The following is a 14,772-nucleotide window of genomic DNA, read 5'->3' on the forward strand; positions in this document are numbered from 1 at the left end:
TCAGCGCGGTGTCACCGTAGCTGCTCTGCTTGTTGATCTCCGCGCCGCGCTGCAGCAGCAGCTCGACCACCCGCTCGTGGCCGTAGCTGGCGGCTTGCATCAGCGCGGTGACGCCGACGCTGTTCTGCAGGTTGATCTCCGCCCCGCGCTGAAGCAGCAGCTCGACCACCCGCTCGTGGCCGTTGCCAGCGGCGGTCATCAGCGCAGTGAGGCCGTTGCTGTCCTGCAGGTTGATATCCGCGCCATGCCGAATCAGCAGCTCGACCACCCGCTCGTGGCCGTAGCGGGCGGCGACCATCAGCGCGGTGCCTCCGTAGCTGTTCTGCAGGTTGGCATCCGCGCTGCGCTGTAGCAGCAGCTCGACCACTCGCACGTGCCCGTAGCGGGCGGTGAACATCAGCGCGGTGTCACCGTAGCTGTTCTGCTTGCCGATCTCCGCGCCGCGTTGAAGCAACAGCTCGACCACCCGCTCGTGGCCGCAGCGGGCGGCGAGCATCAGCGAGGTGACGCCGCTCACATCGTCTACCACGCAAGACGCATTGACCCGCCCGCCGCTGTCGATCCACGCCAGCAGCGCCGCCTCGTCGCCTTGGAGAGCCACGTCCATCGCCTCTTTGGGAAGATATCCCAGCGAGCTGGAAAAGCCGGCCGCTTCGGTGCCGGTCTCCGCCACGGTGTTTGCTAGCGCCATATGTGTCAAGTGTAAGAGTAACAGTTTTGTTCATCCAGGTTCGCTTCCTTCATGGAGAGAGGAGAGGTTGATCTATTGAAGGCCTCATGAAAGAAATGACACGAGGGAGCGCAGGTCCGTCTGAATGGGACCACGACTGGAGTACTATGCCGTTAAATTCTTTTTCTAGCACGTGTCGAGCTAGACAGGTCGTATTTCAATTCTTTTTCTCCAGTCCGAGCCAGTCTGCTGTGATAGGGGCTTGGCTACTAAAATTCTTTTTCTAGCACGCGCCGACACCAGAACCGCCGACATTGCTCGCGCCCGCGGCCGTCTCGCTGCTCTTCTCCGCCTCGCTCGCGCTGGAGGGCGTCCGCCATGAGCGCGCTCCGCATCGCGTCGGCGCTGGCCGCCGCGCCGGACCCGTACGCCGTGCTGCAGCTCAAGCGCGACGCGAGTGCGGCCGACGTCAAGAAGGCGTTTCGCACCGCGGTCCTGCTCGTGCACCCGGACAAGGCGATGGGCTGCGCCGGAGCAGCGGCCGCCTTCGAGGCGGTCGAGGCGGCCAGCGCCCTGCTGCTCGATGCCGGCGCGCGTCGCGAGTGGGACGCGAAGCACAAACAGCAAAGCTTCATTGAAAGATACGGCAGCGGCGCGGCCGAGGCGGGCGGCGAGGCGATCGCCCCTCCGTTCTCGGTCCGCCTCGGCGACGTGGTGGAGGCAAAGTGGTCGGGGAGCAGCCGACGGTGGCACTCTGCCAGCGTCCTCGCAGTCGACGCCACGCGCGGGACCGCGACGGTAGATGCTGACCACAGACCCGTGCATGTCGAGCAGCGCTGTTGAGGACATACCCAGGTATGTGTACACACATGCTGCTTCGGCTATGTTCACGCCCCGACTCAGCGGCCCACAACGCAGGACCGCGACGCTCCGATGATGATGACGATGAGCGCTCATCGTCATGCTGGTAGGACCGCGACGCTCCGCTTTGACGGGTATGACGACTCGGCGGTGGTGCCGCTCTCGCAGATCCGGCCGCCGCGGCCGGCGCAGAGCGACGCCGTCGGCTCGGCGGAGGAGGGTGCGGAGGGGGCGGGCTCGCGGCGCGTCTGCGTGGGCAGCGGCAGCGGCGGCCTCGGCCCGCGCCTCGGCAAGGCGAGGCGGCGACCGACGCCTTCACACGGAGCATGATGTCCTCAGGCGGCCTCGGCCTGCTGCTGGACGAAGAGAACCGTGTCGTCGGCCTGGCGGCGGGCGGGCAGGCGGAGCGGGAGGGCGTGGTGCGCGTCGGTGCGGCGGCGCCGGAGGCGTCCGCGACGCGTCCACGACGCGTCCACGACCCACGCCGCGCGGGCAATAGGCGAGGTCATCCTGGCGGTGGATGGGGAGAGGCTGCGAGGGCGTCCGCTCGGCAGGGTGCTGCAGCGAGGGAAGCGAGCGTACACCCTCACCCTCGGTGGAGCGGGCGGCGGAGGGGGCGGAGGAGGCGGAGAAGGCGGCGGCGAAGGCGGTAGCAGAGGTGGCGGCGGCGCAGATGGTGCGGGGGGCGGCGCGGCAAACAGCGCGGCGGGAGGCACGGGCGGCGTGGCGGCGGCGGCGGCGAAGAGGCGGCGGGAGGCGGAGGCGACTGCGGCGCCGCCTGTCGAGCCGGCCGTCGCTGCGCAGGGAGAGGGCGGCACGGCAGAGGGCGGCACGGCTGCGCAGGGCGGCAAGGCTGCGCGCGTCGCCGGCGCGGAGCCGGAGTGGCGGCGGGATGCGGTGCCGTCCTCTGCCGAGGAGTTCCGCGCCCGGCACGGCTGCTTCACGCGCGGCGAGGTGCTGCGACCGCAGCACAGCCTGCCGCCCGCGGGCGAGGCGGGCGGGGGCGCCGCGGGCGCGGCCGGCGCGGCGGAGGCGCACGGGCAGGATGCGTGGGCCGAGTACTACCGGCAGCAGGCGGCGTGGGCAGCGTACCACCAGCACCAGGCGGCGTGGGCCGCGTACTATCAGCAGCAGGGCAGACCGCCGTGACGCATTTTTTTCTTTGTATATGAACAAATCACGGGCCTCTCACGACTTGGATCTACCCGCGATGGCGAGGGAGAGGAAGGGGGTCCACGCGCATTAGAGCCCAGCCGTAACACCTCCCAGACAGCGAGAGGGGCAGGGAGGAAAGGGGGAGAGAGGAAGCCAACGCGACGTGCGCAGAGGATGAGGATATAAACTGGGACGACGCAGCGGAGGGGATAGACGAGAGAATCGAGGGGCCGGAGGGCTTTCGCGACAGCGACGATGACGACGAAGGCAGGGGAGGAGACGGAGGGGCGACACGCAGGAGGAGCGAAATCGCGAACGGCCCGAGCAGAGAGGGCGACGGCGGGGCACGAGGGAACAGCAACAGAGACGCTACCGATGACGCGAACCGAGGCACGGGCGACGGCGGGGACGGGGAGGGCGACAGCGACGTCGAGGTTGACGCAACCGTATCGAGAGCGCCACCCAAAAGGAGGCGGACAGCCATGGAGGTCACCGAATGGAGGGCGAACGGCACGATACGAAAAGGCAGGGCGAGGCGGATGGAGAAAGAAGTGCCGAGAAGGCCATGGTGGAGGGGAGGGACGGGAGGACGAAAGAAGGGCGAGGAGGACGCGAGCGGCCCGCACAGACCGCGAGCAGACAGCGCCTGCTGGCCATTTCGAGACATTCGCAAAGAACGCTAGCTACATGGGAGGGCTTCGTGAAGGATGGATTGAAACACACTCGAACAAAGAAGAGGCGACGGGAGGAACCGGCAGAGGATGCAGTGACGTGACACACACACACACACACACACACACACACACACACACACACACACACACACACACACACACACACACACACACACACACACACACCGCTCACCCACGCGCACCGGGCCTTGCACTTTGAATGCCGTGGGGCTCCTGTCGTTAGACGTGGAGACGCGAGGGTTGCCCCCCCTTGCCCCACCACCTCGTGTGTGTGGAGAAGTTTACCTTACCTTACCTTACCTTACCGCGGACGGCCGACGCCCACACGCCCGCGTCGCCCGTCGAACGTCTCATCCCGGGACGCGGGGGCTCTCTCGGCTACGGACGGCCTACGGGACCGGCCCCAGCTTCGGCTGAGGGCTGAGGTAGAGCCCGACCGACAAGCTTGCCGAATGCCGAGCCTGACCTCCCGAAGGCGATGCGTGCGCGAACCGCCAAGGAGCGGTGCCGGTGGGGTCCTCACCCCGGCGGCCCACGGCCGTCTTAGCCTAGCGCAGCGCGAACTCGCTCTGAGCCTAGCGCAGAGCGAAAACCGTTAGATCTCGGTGCTCAATCTACCGTGCACAACTCTCCCGGCGCCCCCCCCTCGCAACCATCACCCAAACGTACCCTAAGCTCGAACCCTGGCGGTCGGCTTTCACATATGCTCGCCCGTCGAGGGTCGCCAAACGGCAAGGAAGGAAGTTGTTGCCCATGAGGCCCGGCAGGGGTGTAACCCGTGAGGGGTCTCGCCCGTGAGGGGTCCCGTCCGTGAGGGGTTTCGCCCGTGCGTGAGGGATCTCGCCCATGAGTGAGGGGTCTCGCCCGAAAGGGGTCTCGCCCGTAATAGGATTTTTCCCGCCTTGCGTAACCGCCCAACCCCTTTCCTTGCAGGGCCATATCCCTCATAGACCCTGGAGGGATATAGCCCTTAAGGGCATAAACTCCCTACAGGGCTATAGCCCTATATAGGGCTATACCCCTATAGGGCTATACCCCTATAGGGCTATACCCCTATATAGGGCTATCGTGAGGGTCCCGTCCGTGAGGGGTTCCGTCAGTGAGGAGTCTCGCCCGTGAGGGGTCTCGCCCATGAGTGAGGGGTCTCGCCCGAAAGGGGTATTTTGCAATAGGATTTTTCCTGCCTTGCGTAACTGCCCGTTCCTTGCAGGGCCATATCCCTCATAGACCCTGGAGGGATATAGCCCTTAAGGGCATAAACCCTTTAGGGCTATACCCCTATAGGGCTATACCCCTTTGGGCTCTCAGGCCCCGTACGGGGCCTGAGAGTCCAAATCTGGCCTCCGTTTCCTTGGCGGACGCTGCGGTGCGGAGCTGCGGGCAGCGTCAGGCAGAGTAGAAGAGACCTAAAGCGGGTCGCTCGGGCCGGTCAGGGCAGGTCGCCGCACGCTCCTAGGGGGCGCTTTAGATGTAAGATGGAGGGAGCGTGCCCAGGAGAGCTGCATGATTGCATCGGCGACGTCCAGCGAGCTGCTGTCGGGCTCCGATGCGCCTTCTCCAACAGAATAGGGATGTTTCGTCCTTGCCGATCGCGCCTTTCGTGCACTAACGGAGGGAACGTGGCGTCGAACTACCAGTGATTGCGCGCCTGGCAGCCCCTGTGGCCGTCCAGGACAGGGGGGCGCGCTGTGCCTAAGTTCGCTTCCGACAAAGTCGGCGGCCCGACCCGTCCTAATAAGGTCGCACCACGTTTTTTTTTGCGTCTGGCCTGTTAGGGATTTCGCCCGTCAGGGATCTCTCCCGTGAGAGAGCCCGTGAGGGTTCTCGCCCGTTAGGGTTCTCGCCCGTTAGGGGTCCCGTCCGTATTAGGGATCAGGGATCTCGCCCGTGTGCCGTGAGGGATCTCGCCCGTGAGGGACGTCGCCCGTGAGGGACGTCGCCCATGAGGGATCTCGCCCGTGAGGGACGTCGCCCGTGAGGGACGTCGCCCGTGAGGCATCTTGCCCGTGAGGGATCTTGCCCGTGAGGGACGTCGCCCGTGAGGGATCTCGCCCGTGAGGGACGTCGCCCGTGAGGGATGTCGCCCATTAGGGATAGGGACGTCGCCCTTGAGGGACGTCGCCCGTGAGGGACGTCGCCCGTGAGGGATCTTGCCCGTGAGGGATCTCGCCCGTGAGGGATGTCGCCCATTAGGGGTAGGGACGTCGCCCTTGAGGGACGTCGCCCGTGAGGGACAGTAGAATTGTACGACTAAACTTTGCTGGCTCACACACATAATGAACAAAACATGACTGACTGAATCTCGGCACTAAACATATCGAACAAAGACAGGCCGCACTAAGGCAGGAGCGCGAGCGGATTGTGCTTCGTAGCGCCGGAGCGCCCGCCCCAAATGGCACTGCGTGCGGTCGTCGAAATGCAGGTCGTTGGTGAATTCACGAGCCCTGTTCTGAGACCGCGAGCCCGGCGGTTCGAGAGGAGGCGGAGCGCCGCAAGCAGGCCATCACCGGCGCCCGCAACGTTCTCCGCGAGGGGTTGCGCAACGCACCGCTCCTTTAGACGCCTTTCCCTGCAACGCCCTCCGCTCGCTCTGTCACACACACACTCACCCTTTGTGCCTTTTCTTTGTTCATTAGTGTCAGTGCGCCTTAGTCCCTCGCTCGCGCCGTGCGGCCCTGGTGTGTCTTTGTTCAATATGTTTTAGTCCCGAGCTTCAGTCAGTCAGTAGAGTGTTTTGTTCATCATGTGTGTGTGAGCCCAACAAAAAGCACGTTTGGGTGATGGTTGCGAGGGGGGGGCGGCTCGCTGTCGCTCGCTCTTTCCAAAAGCAACAGTCCCGATGGGATCTGCTCCGGCCTCCGCATCACTCCCAAGCGAGGCCGTCTCTCCTAGCGAGGCGTTGCGAATCGTGGGACGAGGAGCCTAAGCGATGCGCATTTTGATGCGCCGATGCAACCGATGTAGCGGCTGCTGCGCGGTGAATTGTGGGCTCTGTCGCGAGTGCCAGGACAAGCCCGCTTTCGGTGGGAAGGGTATCAGAAAGAAGCTGTGCCGTGCACGCAGGTGCCAAAATCCCCAGAGCGCCAAGGCTGCCGCGGCCAAGGCTGCCACCGTCTCGCGCACAGCGGACCTGTTGGAGCTGATGCTTCCAGGCGGGAGGCAGGAGCTCGTTGATCGCGAGTTTGCAGCACCCGCCCTTCCGACCGCCACCGCCGTCGCCGCCACCCATGCCGTCGGGGGCTCGGTTGCCTCTTCTTCGCCCCCCTCGCCGACGTCAGCAGAGCTCCTGGAGCGGGCGCGAGCGCAGCTGGTGCCGCTCGGAAGCCGGGGCGTGCCGACCAACGACGCGACCCCGTCGTTCTGCGCCCTCTCTTCCCCGAACTGCGACTTCGCCGTGACCGCCGGGACTCCCGAGGCTCGCGACACCACCTCGGAGGCTCTGCGCGTCCTCGCTGCCTTGTGCGATCCTCACGCCGACACCGATGCCAGCGGCGGCAGCAGCGGCGGCGGCGGCGAGGAGGGCGGCGGCGGCGGCGAGGAGGGCGGCGCGGGTGAATGCCGAGGCGACTATGGGGAAGCATCGGACCGGTGGGATCGCGGCCCGCAGCCTGAGGATGAGATGGAGGAGCTCCTCGGCGAGCTGCTCTCCTCGCTGGAATCCGACGACCTGTTGTCGCAGCCCTCGGTCTCGCCCTCCACCTCGCTGGGAGATGCTGCTTCTACTACTACTACGTCCTCTACTACGACTACTGCTGCTACTACGACCTCCTCGCCGGGAGAATCGACTCGTCCCGTCTCGTCCCTCACTCCGCTGCAAGCCAGCTGCCACCGGATCGGCTCCCTGATCGAGCTTGAGTTCCGATCCCTCGCTGCCGGCGCGGACTTGCCTCGCGAGCAGCAGCTGCGCCTCTTCGGCGCCGCCGCCGCCGATCGCAGTGCGGTGCTCCTCCGCCTCCAGGCAGTCCTCCACGCCATGGTCTCCAATCTCGCCACCTCTTCCGCCGGGAGCAACGATCCCGCAGCAGTGGCTGCAGTGCTGCGCATCGTCACGGCCGCAGAGGTGACACTAGCGGACGGCAGCGACTTGCCCGTCCCCCCGCCGCTTCTCCCTGCGTTGGCGGCCGCAATGCGCGCGGACACCGCGCAGCGGCTCGGCCTCCCGGCTTTGCCGCGGCAATCTGCCCTGGCGCCAGTGCCTTCGCCGCTTCCGTCGCCTCCCGAGCCGACCCTGGCCAACAGCCCCCTCACAAAGAGCCCACTGCTGTCGCTGCCTAGGAGGAAGCCTCGGACCGGCAGGCTTGCGACGCCGGGTTACTTGGTGGCCGCTCTGGGCCGGCGCGTCGGCGGCTCGGTGCGGTTCTGGGCACGCCACAGGCTTCTTGGGCAAGGCTTGCCGTTGCCGGGAGGGGGCGTCTGTGGGTATTCTGCGACGCCCGAGAGGGTGCAGGCTGGCGCGCTGTGCATCTTTTGGTGCCAGATCTTGTTGCTGCGCGCGGCGGAGGAGCGGGGCTTCTTGACCGAGACAGCAGACGGGTGTGGGCTCGCTTTTCCCCCCCTGAAACTCCCCCTGAAACCCCAGCCCGCGCTCGCGCACCCGCCCCGCCCACGCCCCCACTTAAGTCCCACCCTGACTCCACCCCTCTCCTGTGTTGCTTGCGCCCGCCTCCGCCTCTCAATCTGCGTGAAGCCTCCCCCCGCGTTGAGAGGCGTCGCGAATCAACGTGTCCTGCTCTCTGGCTGCGCCGCAGGTGGACGCCTTTGGGGGACGGCGAGGGGTCCAACCTCATCGCTTCCGTCTCCACCCTCGCCGTGGTACTCTTGGGCGGGAACTTCTTCCGCGTGGCGTTCGGCATGCGCGCGGCCGCGCGACGCGCGCGCTTCCTGGCAAGGGCGCAGCTCTTCACTTGGGGCGTGTGGACTTGCACGAATGTCGCGCGGCTGCTCAAGGCCTTCCTTCGGCAAGAGGAGGAGCTGCTAGAGGACATCGAGAGCGTGCTGGGCGCCATGTGCGTGCGGCCGCGGCCCTGCCCTGGTACTCCCCGCTCATTTACGGTTTGCACCGTGGCCCGGCATGATAGGTGCAGCGACCAGGGTGAGAGCGCGCTTCAGCAGTCCGTCCTAATCGAGCTCGGCCTCCTCAGTCCACTCCTCGGCCGCTCCCTCCGGATCCCCGCCGGTTTCATGCTTGCCAACATTGGCCTCACTCTCATGTCCGCGGGACGCCTCGGCTGGCTCTTCCCCTCCCACTCCTACCCGACTCGCATGGCCCACTGCTTGATCGCGCCCTACATTGGCTCGTTCGTGGCCAGTGCGCTGCTTCTCTGCGCCACCGGGGTCCTGCCTTGGCGGGCGCGCGCGGGGGGGGGGGAGTCGCTAGGCTCGCCACGAGGTCCGCACAGAGCAACTTGAAGCCGGGTGCACATTGCAGAGAGTTAAGAAAGCTACCCTGAACGCACAGAACTCGTACGAAAAATCAGAAGGGGGCGGAAGCCGCGGAATATGGGTGCCTAACGTTAATTTGGGGCGCCTAAGCCCTAACAGTTGTTGGCTGAAATCCTCAACGTTGTTCGAGTGTTCGCCCCAGCCGCCAGCCCCATGTGTTCCCACCGACCGGTGCCGGTGCAGGACTGCCGGTGCTCGAGTGATTGATGGGTGGGGGACCTTAATTTCGCGTACCTGCTGTCCACCGCCGTAATATGACTTTTTTGTACGGCCGCAAGCTCGTCCCCCCCAAGGCAGCAAGCTCGTCCCCCCCTTGCCGGCAACTTCCCGTATATGACGTTGAAACTTTGGATAATGGGATTCACCTATATAATCGATTTCAGCGCTCCCGGCTTACTTTCGATGCTGCCACTTTCCATCGCGCCCTTGGGCGAGTGCGTCTCACAAGCGCAGGTCTTCCGCGACCCGATAGTCAACTTTGCCTACGGCGGTCGTGCCGACTTTCGCGGCCGCGACAACGCGCTCTACAACTTCCTCTCCGCGCCAGATTTGTCGGTCAACGTTAAGACGGAGGAGGCGGTCTTCTTTGCGCATCACGGCCTACTCACGGTCAATGGCACCTTCTTAACGGAGGCGCATATCACGGCGCAGCTGTCCCCACAAAAGCTCGCCACTGCCTCGTTCTGGGCGTCCGAACTCGACCCCAGCAACTTCGGCTGGAAAGTGATCAATGGGACCTGCGTCGGCCGCCCTTTCAAGTTCGGGTTCCACGGCAAGAAGGATTGCTGGGGTCTCAAGATGGCGATGGACCATTCGAGCGCCACCTTTGAGCTCGGTAACTGGATGGTCACGGTGAAGGGCATGCACTCGTGCGACACCGGCCACGACTGCCTCATCAAGGGGCCGGCCCACCGGATCGATGTCGGCTTCACGGCACGCGGCGACGCTCCGGCCCGCGACCTGCCACACGGCATCATTGGCGCGGGCTCTCCCACAAATCCCCTGTTCGCCTCGCCCCTGTCGGACCGTCCCTTTTCTCCTTGTGAGTAGGCCAGTCCTTTGCCACACCCGGGCTCCAGCGCAACGGCAAGCAGGATGTTTACCCCTTTGCTGGTGATTTCACCACCAGCGCCCAAGCTGAAGGCGCCATCTCTGGCACGGCATCCGACTACGAGGTGCACAGCCCATTTGCCACCGAATTTGCCTTCTCTCGGTTCCACGGGGCAAAGGCCGATACCGCGTTGGTTGCTATCATCGGTGACCTGATTCGGTCTAATGTGCACGTAGATCAAACGGCGATGGGAGCAACCACCGGCATCGTCGAGGCATCGTCTGTCGAGCGCGTCGCCGACCCCGACACCGAAGCGGAGCGCCGTCGCCTCTCCGAGGCGCCCTGCCCTCCGCCACCGGCGATGAGTCCCCCGCCGAGTCCGCCTGCACCACCGCCTGCACCGCGTGCCATGAGCGCGAAGTGTCCGCATGAGGATGGGTGGGGGTACCTGTTCGAGATTGAGGACGTGGACGGCGTCTCTGATCTGCCAAACTCCAACAACGAGATTGCAAATGGCTTCCAGTATGAGAATTCCTACTATGTCGGCAACGAAGCGCTCGACACCATGATCCCCGACACCGGAGGGACGGCAAGCATTTGCTCCGGGACCACCCACGATACAGACGGAAACGAGGTGCCCGGGTGCGACCTGGTCTGCGTCGACATCGACGACGAGCCATATAGGAGTGATGGGAGCGAGGGCCGACGCGGATTCGTGGTCGAGGGAGGAGCCCGCAACGCGGGGGGTGAGAATCAAGGCATCGCCGCGATTATGCGCGCGGGAGCAATCCCAGCCTCCCTGAAGGCTCTCGGCTCGTCGTTCAAGAAGATGTTGGCGTGCTTTGCTGGCCAGTGCATGGACGCCTCGCTCGCAAACGGAGACGCGCGCCTTACTAAACTCATGAATTGCGGTGCCCCCCGCCCCCGCCTCCCTCCCGCCCCGCTTTACCACTTCCCACTCTTGCAGCCACGCTCACCGCCAAGCGTCTGTCTCCTATCCATACCTTTTTTGGTATGTGCACTCACGCTGCGCGCCATCGCTGTCTGCAGAAGGTACAAGGCGTGGGAAGACGGCAGCAGAGATGGAGTTCGAGCCCTTTACCAACAAGTCGCGGCGGCTGCTCAACTCCGACTTCGTTGCTGAAAACATGAGGGTTGGACGCATCCAGAGCCCCATTTGGCCTGAGATGCACCAAAGTTTCTACTATGCGACCGGCCCAAACAAAGTCACCGAAGGAAACATCTGCGAAGTCATCGTTTATCAAGGGCATCCCTGGGGGAATGCATTGATGTTCGGCCACCTAGGGAAGGGGTGCGGCCTCTCCATGTGGCGCGGCAACAAGATGTGGCCTCTCCACAACAATGTCGCGATGAACGGACCGTCATCATGCACAGGCTTGGTCGACAATCCAGACCGCAATGTCTTCCAGGTCCGATACAAGCTTCCGTGAGGTCAGGACAGGACGGCCCTGGGCCAATTCGCCGCCATCGCCCTCCAACTCGTTCCAGCAACTCGTGTCCCCCCCCCCCCCCTCCTTCTGTAATTATTTAGTCAAGTTTACGGCCGTAACATCAATCAACAAAATTAATACCCACGTCCCTCGGCCAGGCCGCCGCCCTGCCCGAAAAGTCCGTCCAGTCTCGCACACGTGGAAAGTCCGTCCAGTCTCACACACGTGGAAAGGGAGAGAGCACGTAAGCTCGGTATAGAGGCCAGCGGTAATGCTGGCGGCACCCCCACCCGAGGAGCATTCAGGGAGGATGCTCAGGGCAGACGTCAAGGGGCACCCCATTCACTCTCCTCATCCGATGGTCGACGTCTCACAAGTCAGCAGGAACGCACGGGCAGTCCTCCGGCCACCGAGCCACCGCCCCGGTCCGGGTTCTATGGCGTGCCACACGGAGGCGATATGCGCGGACCCCCACCCGAGCAGTACGCATCGTTTCCATTCGCATCGGCCTGGCCCCAGTTTCCAATACAGTCTTCACGGCACTTGCACTGCTCCATGGCCGGGCAGCACGTGTCGCTCCCCGGAACGACGGCCGTCGCACAGCGGACTGCTTCGTTAGTGTTGTCGGGGTCGAGGTAGTCGGGGATGCCGTCACTGTCCGCGTCGCCGGTGCCCTCCTCCTTATCGGACGTCCCATCGCCGTCCGAGTCGGCGTCGCGGTAATCGGGGTCGCCGTCGCCGTCCGTGTCGACGCAGCCCTCCACGGCGTCGGGGATGCCGTCGCCGTCCGAGTCGGGAATGCAGCTCCTCCCATCGGGACACGCATTCGGGATGCAACTTTGCGGATACCACCTCTCGGGCCCGCAAAACGGGTCGGGCGAGCCATATACGCTGCCTTTTATTGTCGGCGAGCCGAGTTCCTCCGCAAACTTCGGCGTCGGGCATTCCATGTAGGTGCTCAATCCAGGATTGTACCGGGTCCAATACGGGTCATGCCGCGAAGTGCCATCAGGCCATTTCTCGACCCAACTCAAAGGCTTCCTCCAAGTACACCAGCCAGCGCCATAGTTGTTTGCTGCTACCCAATAGCAGTCAAGGTATGTGGTGGGTGGTGGTGCATCACTTTGGTACCTCCATCCGGCTCCAGGTACCGAACTCCAGGTACCGACACTGATGTTGAGGTACGCGTCGCATTGTTCTACAGCATGATTGACGCCTGGCGATATATAGGTCGCGGCAACCCTGTAATAATCGTCGGGACAGCCAGTTCTGAATGGCATGAAAGAGGTTTTGCAAGCGTTCTGCCCGAGGCCCTGACACGAATCGACGAGCGTGGTATGTCCGCAATAGCCTGTTGGCATTCCGCACTCGCCCGTGCCCTCCTCCGCATCGGGCGACCCGTCACCGTCCGAGTCGGGGTCGAGGTGATCGGGCATGCCGTCACTGTCCGCGTCGGCGGTGCTGGACTCCTTGGCGTCACCGCTGGCGGGGCAAGCGGCGAGGGGGTCGCCGGGGGGGTTGGGATGATGGGGATGGTCTTTTCGGCGAGCACTACGGTGCTCGCGGATTCGACTGTCCCCCCGATCGTGCCCACCTCCATGAGGACGACGGCGCCTTCTAAAGGTCCGTCGCAGGCTGTGCCTCTTTTGGTACCTGTGTCGAACCTGTGTGCTGTGCGAGAGACCTGCCCTGGTTGAATTCTTTTTGGGGTGCTAGTTCGTGCCAGTCTGCTGTGAGAGGGATTGTCTTCGTAGAATTCTTTTTGGGGCGGAGAACGCGGGGCGCTCGGCTTCCTCGCCGCCGGCCGAGTCTCTCCACTCTTACTCCCGTGCCGCCATGAGCGCCGGGGCGTCGGCATCGGACGACGGCGTGCTGCGGCTCCGCGGCGCCATTCCGGGCTCGGGGCCGGCCAGTGCAGAAAAGCGACAGCGAGAATTTGTGTTCTCCAGCGTTCCGGGCCAGCAAATGAATGGGAGGCCAGTCTTCGTCAGGAAGCGCCAAGGCGACATTCAACCGGAGGACCGGACTCTATGGTTCGAGGACAGTGTGTGGCTGTCTGGCTCGAAGGAGGATTTCGATGAGCGGCTCAAGGCCGACGAGCGCTTCACGGTCGGTGATCCTGCCGTTGAGTTTATGTTCAGCAACTGGCGGTCAGAGGAGACCGATGTGGTTCACCCCAAGGACGTCAAGCACTGGTACTTCAGCGACGGCCAGGTCTGGACGCCGACGACCCTCAGCAGCAAGGGCGAGGCGGCGTCTCAGCTTCACAGGCAAGGGAGCAAAAGCGCTGCCGCAGGTGACCCGCCGTGGCTGGTTGCCAAGGCGCTCGCGTATGCGAGCGGCGAACATGACGAGCTGTACTCGGAGCTGGCCGACCTAAACGGCTGGGACGGCCCGGATGGGCTTCTGAGCGTGCGTTTCGGCCTATGGCACGAAGACCACGGAAGCGCGTGGACGCCCTTGACATGGCTCTGCAGCGTTGGTGAAATTGCCTACGCGAAGAAGCTAGTCGAGAGAGGGGTAGACTTGGACGCGCCCGACGGAGAGGGGCGCACGCCCCTGATGAGCGCTGCCAGAAAGGTTTACGAGGCGCAAGAGCAGGTCGGCGACGCGATCGCCGAGCGCATCATCGACTCATATGGAGGCGAGTTCATGAGGCGGTGCGTCTGCCCATACTCCCTGCGCACACTATAGCACATCCACCTTCATTCCAGCCAGCCCGCCCCCCCACGCAGTTTCAACGACGTCGACTTTACCTTCGTGACGGCTGACTTCAACTCGCTGCGCAACCAGACCCGTGGGCGGCTCGTCAACTTGCGACCTCGAGATGCGCCCGGAGGGTTGCTGAAGGCTTCGGAGAATGTTTACGACAAGGCGCGAGTGATTGACCTTTTGCGCCAGGTGATTGCGGCCCCAACCGACCATCTCTTCCAATAGGTCCTTAAGTTCAACGTCACGTGGCAACTAATACCTGGTACCAACGAAGCGGCGAAGATCGACGGCGCGAAGGTCGACCTCGTCGACGAGCTGGTGAAGACGGCAGAGAAGCACCGCAAATCGCTCTTCGTCCTGGTCGTGGACGAGTGCCACTCGGCAGCCGGCAAGGACGACGAGCAGCAAAAGATCATCAACCGCCCGGACTTGTGGGACGCAAAGTACGACAACATCATCGTGCTGCTCTGCTCGGCCACGCCATACGTGGCCCTCACACGTGACAGCGCTGTGCCAGAGCGCTATCGGCGGCCCGACGGCTCCGTCATCTGGGTCGATGGGGTTGGCGGCAAGGCATGGCTCGAGGACCGTGCAACGGGCGCGCCGCTCTGGGGATCCGAGATCCCCTCCTCCGAGATGTTCGTCGCGGCCGGCAGCCACTGCGTGAAGCCCAGCCTTCGCAACGAGCTCAACGTCGTCATCTGGCGAGACGTGGTTGGCGGCAACTTTGGCAGC

The 14,772-nt window shown here is 64.1% G+C and overlaps 1 protein-coding gene across 1 annotated transcript; it reads left to right on the plus strand.

The window, feature by feature from the left end:
* The first annotated feature begins 8,181 nt into the window (after positions 1 to 8,181).
* On the plus strand, positions 8,182 to 8,836 carry EMIHUDRAFT_439033 (hypothetical protein). The gene has a single exon (XM_005757331.1). The coding sequence runs from the start codon at positions 8,233 to 8,235 to the stop codon at positions 8,788 to 8,790; it is 558 nt and encodes a 185-aa protein (XP_005757388.1). The 5' UTR covers positions 8,182 to 8,232; the 3' UTR covers positions 8,791 to 8,836.
* The last annotated feature ends 5,936 nt before the right edge of the window (positions 8,837 to 14,772 follow it).

This window comes from Emiliania huxleyi (assembly GCF_000372725.1).
Source record: "Emiliania huxleyi CCMP1516 unplaced genomic scaffold EMIHUscaffold_91, whole genome shotgun sequence".
In the NCBI taxonomy this organism is placed as follows: Eukaryota; Haptophyta; order Isochrysidales; family Noelaerhabdaceae; genus Emiliania; species Emiliania huxleyi.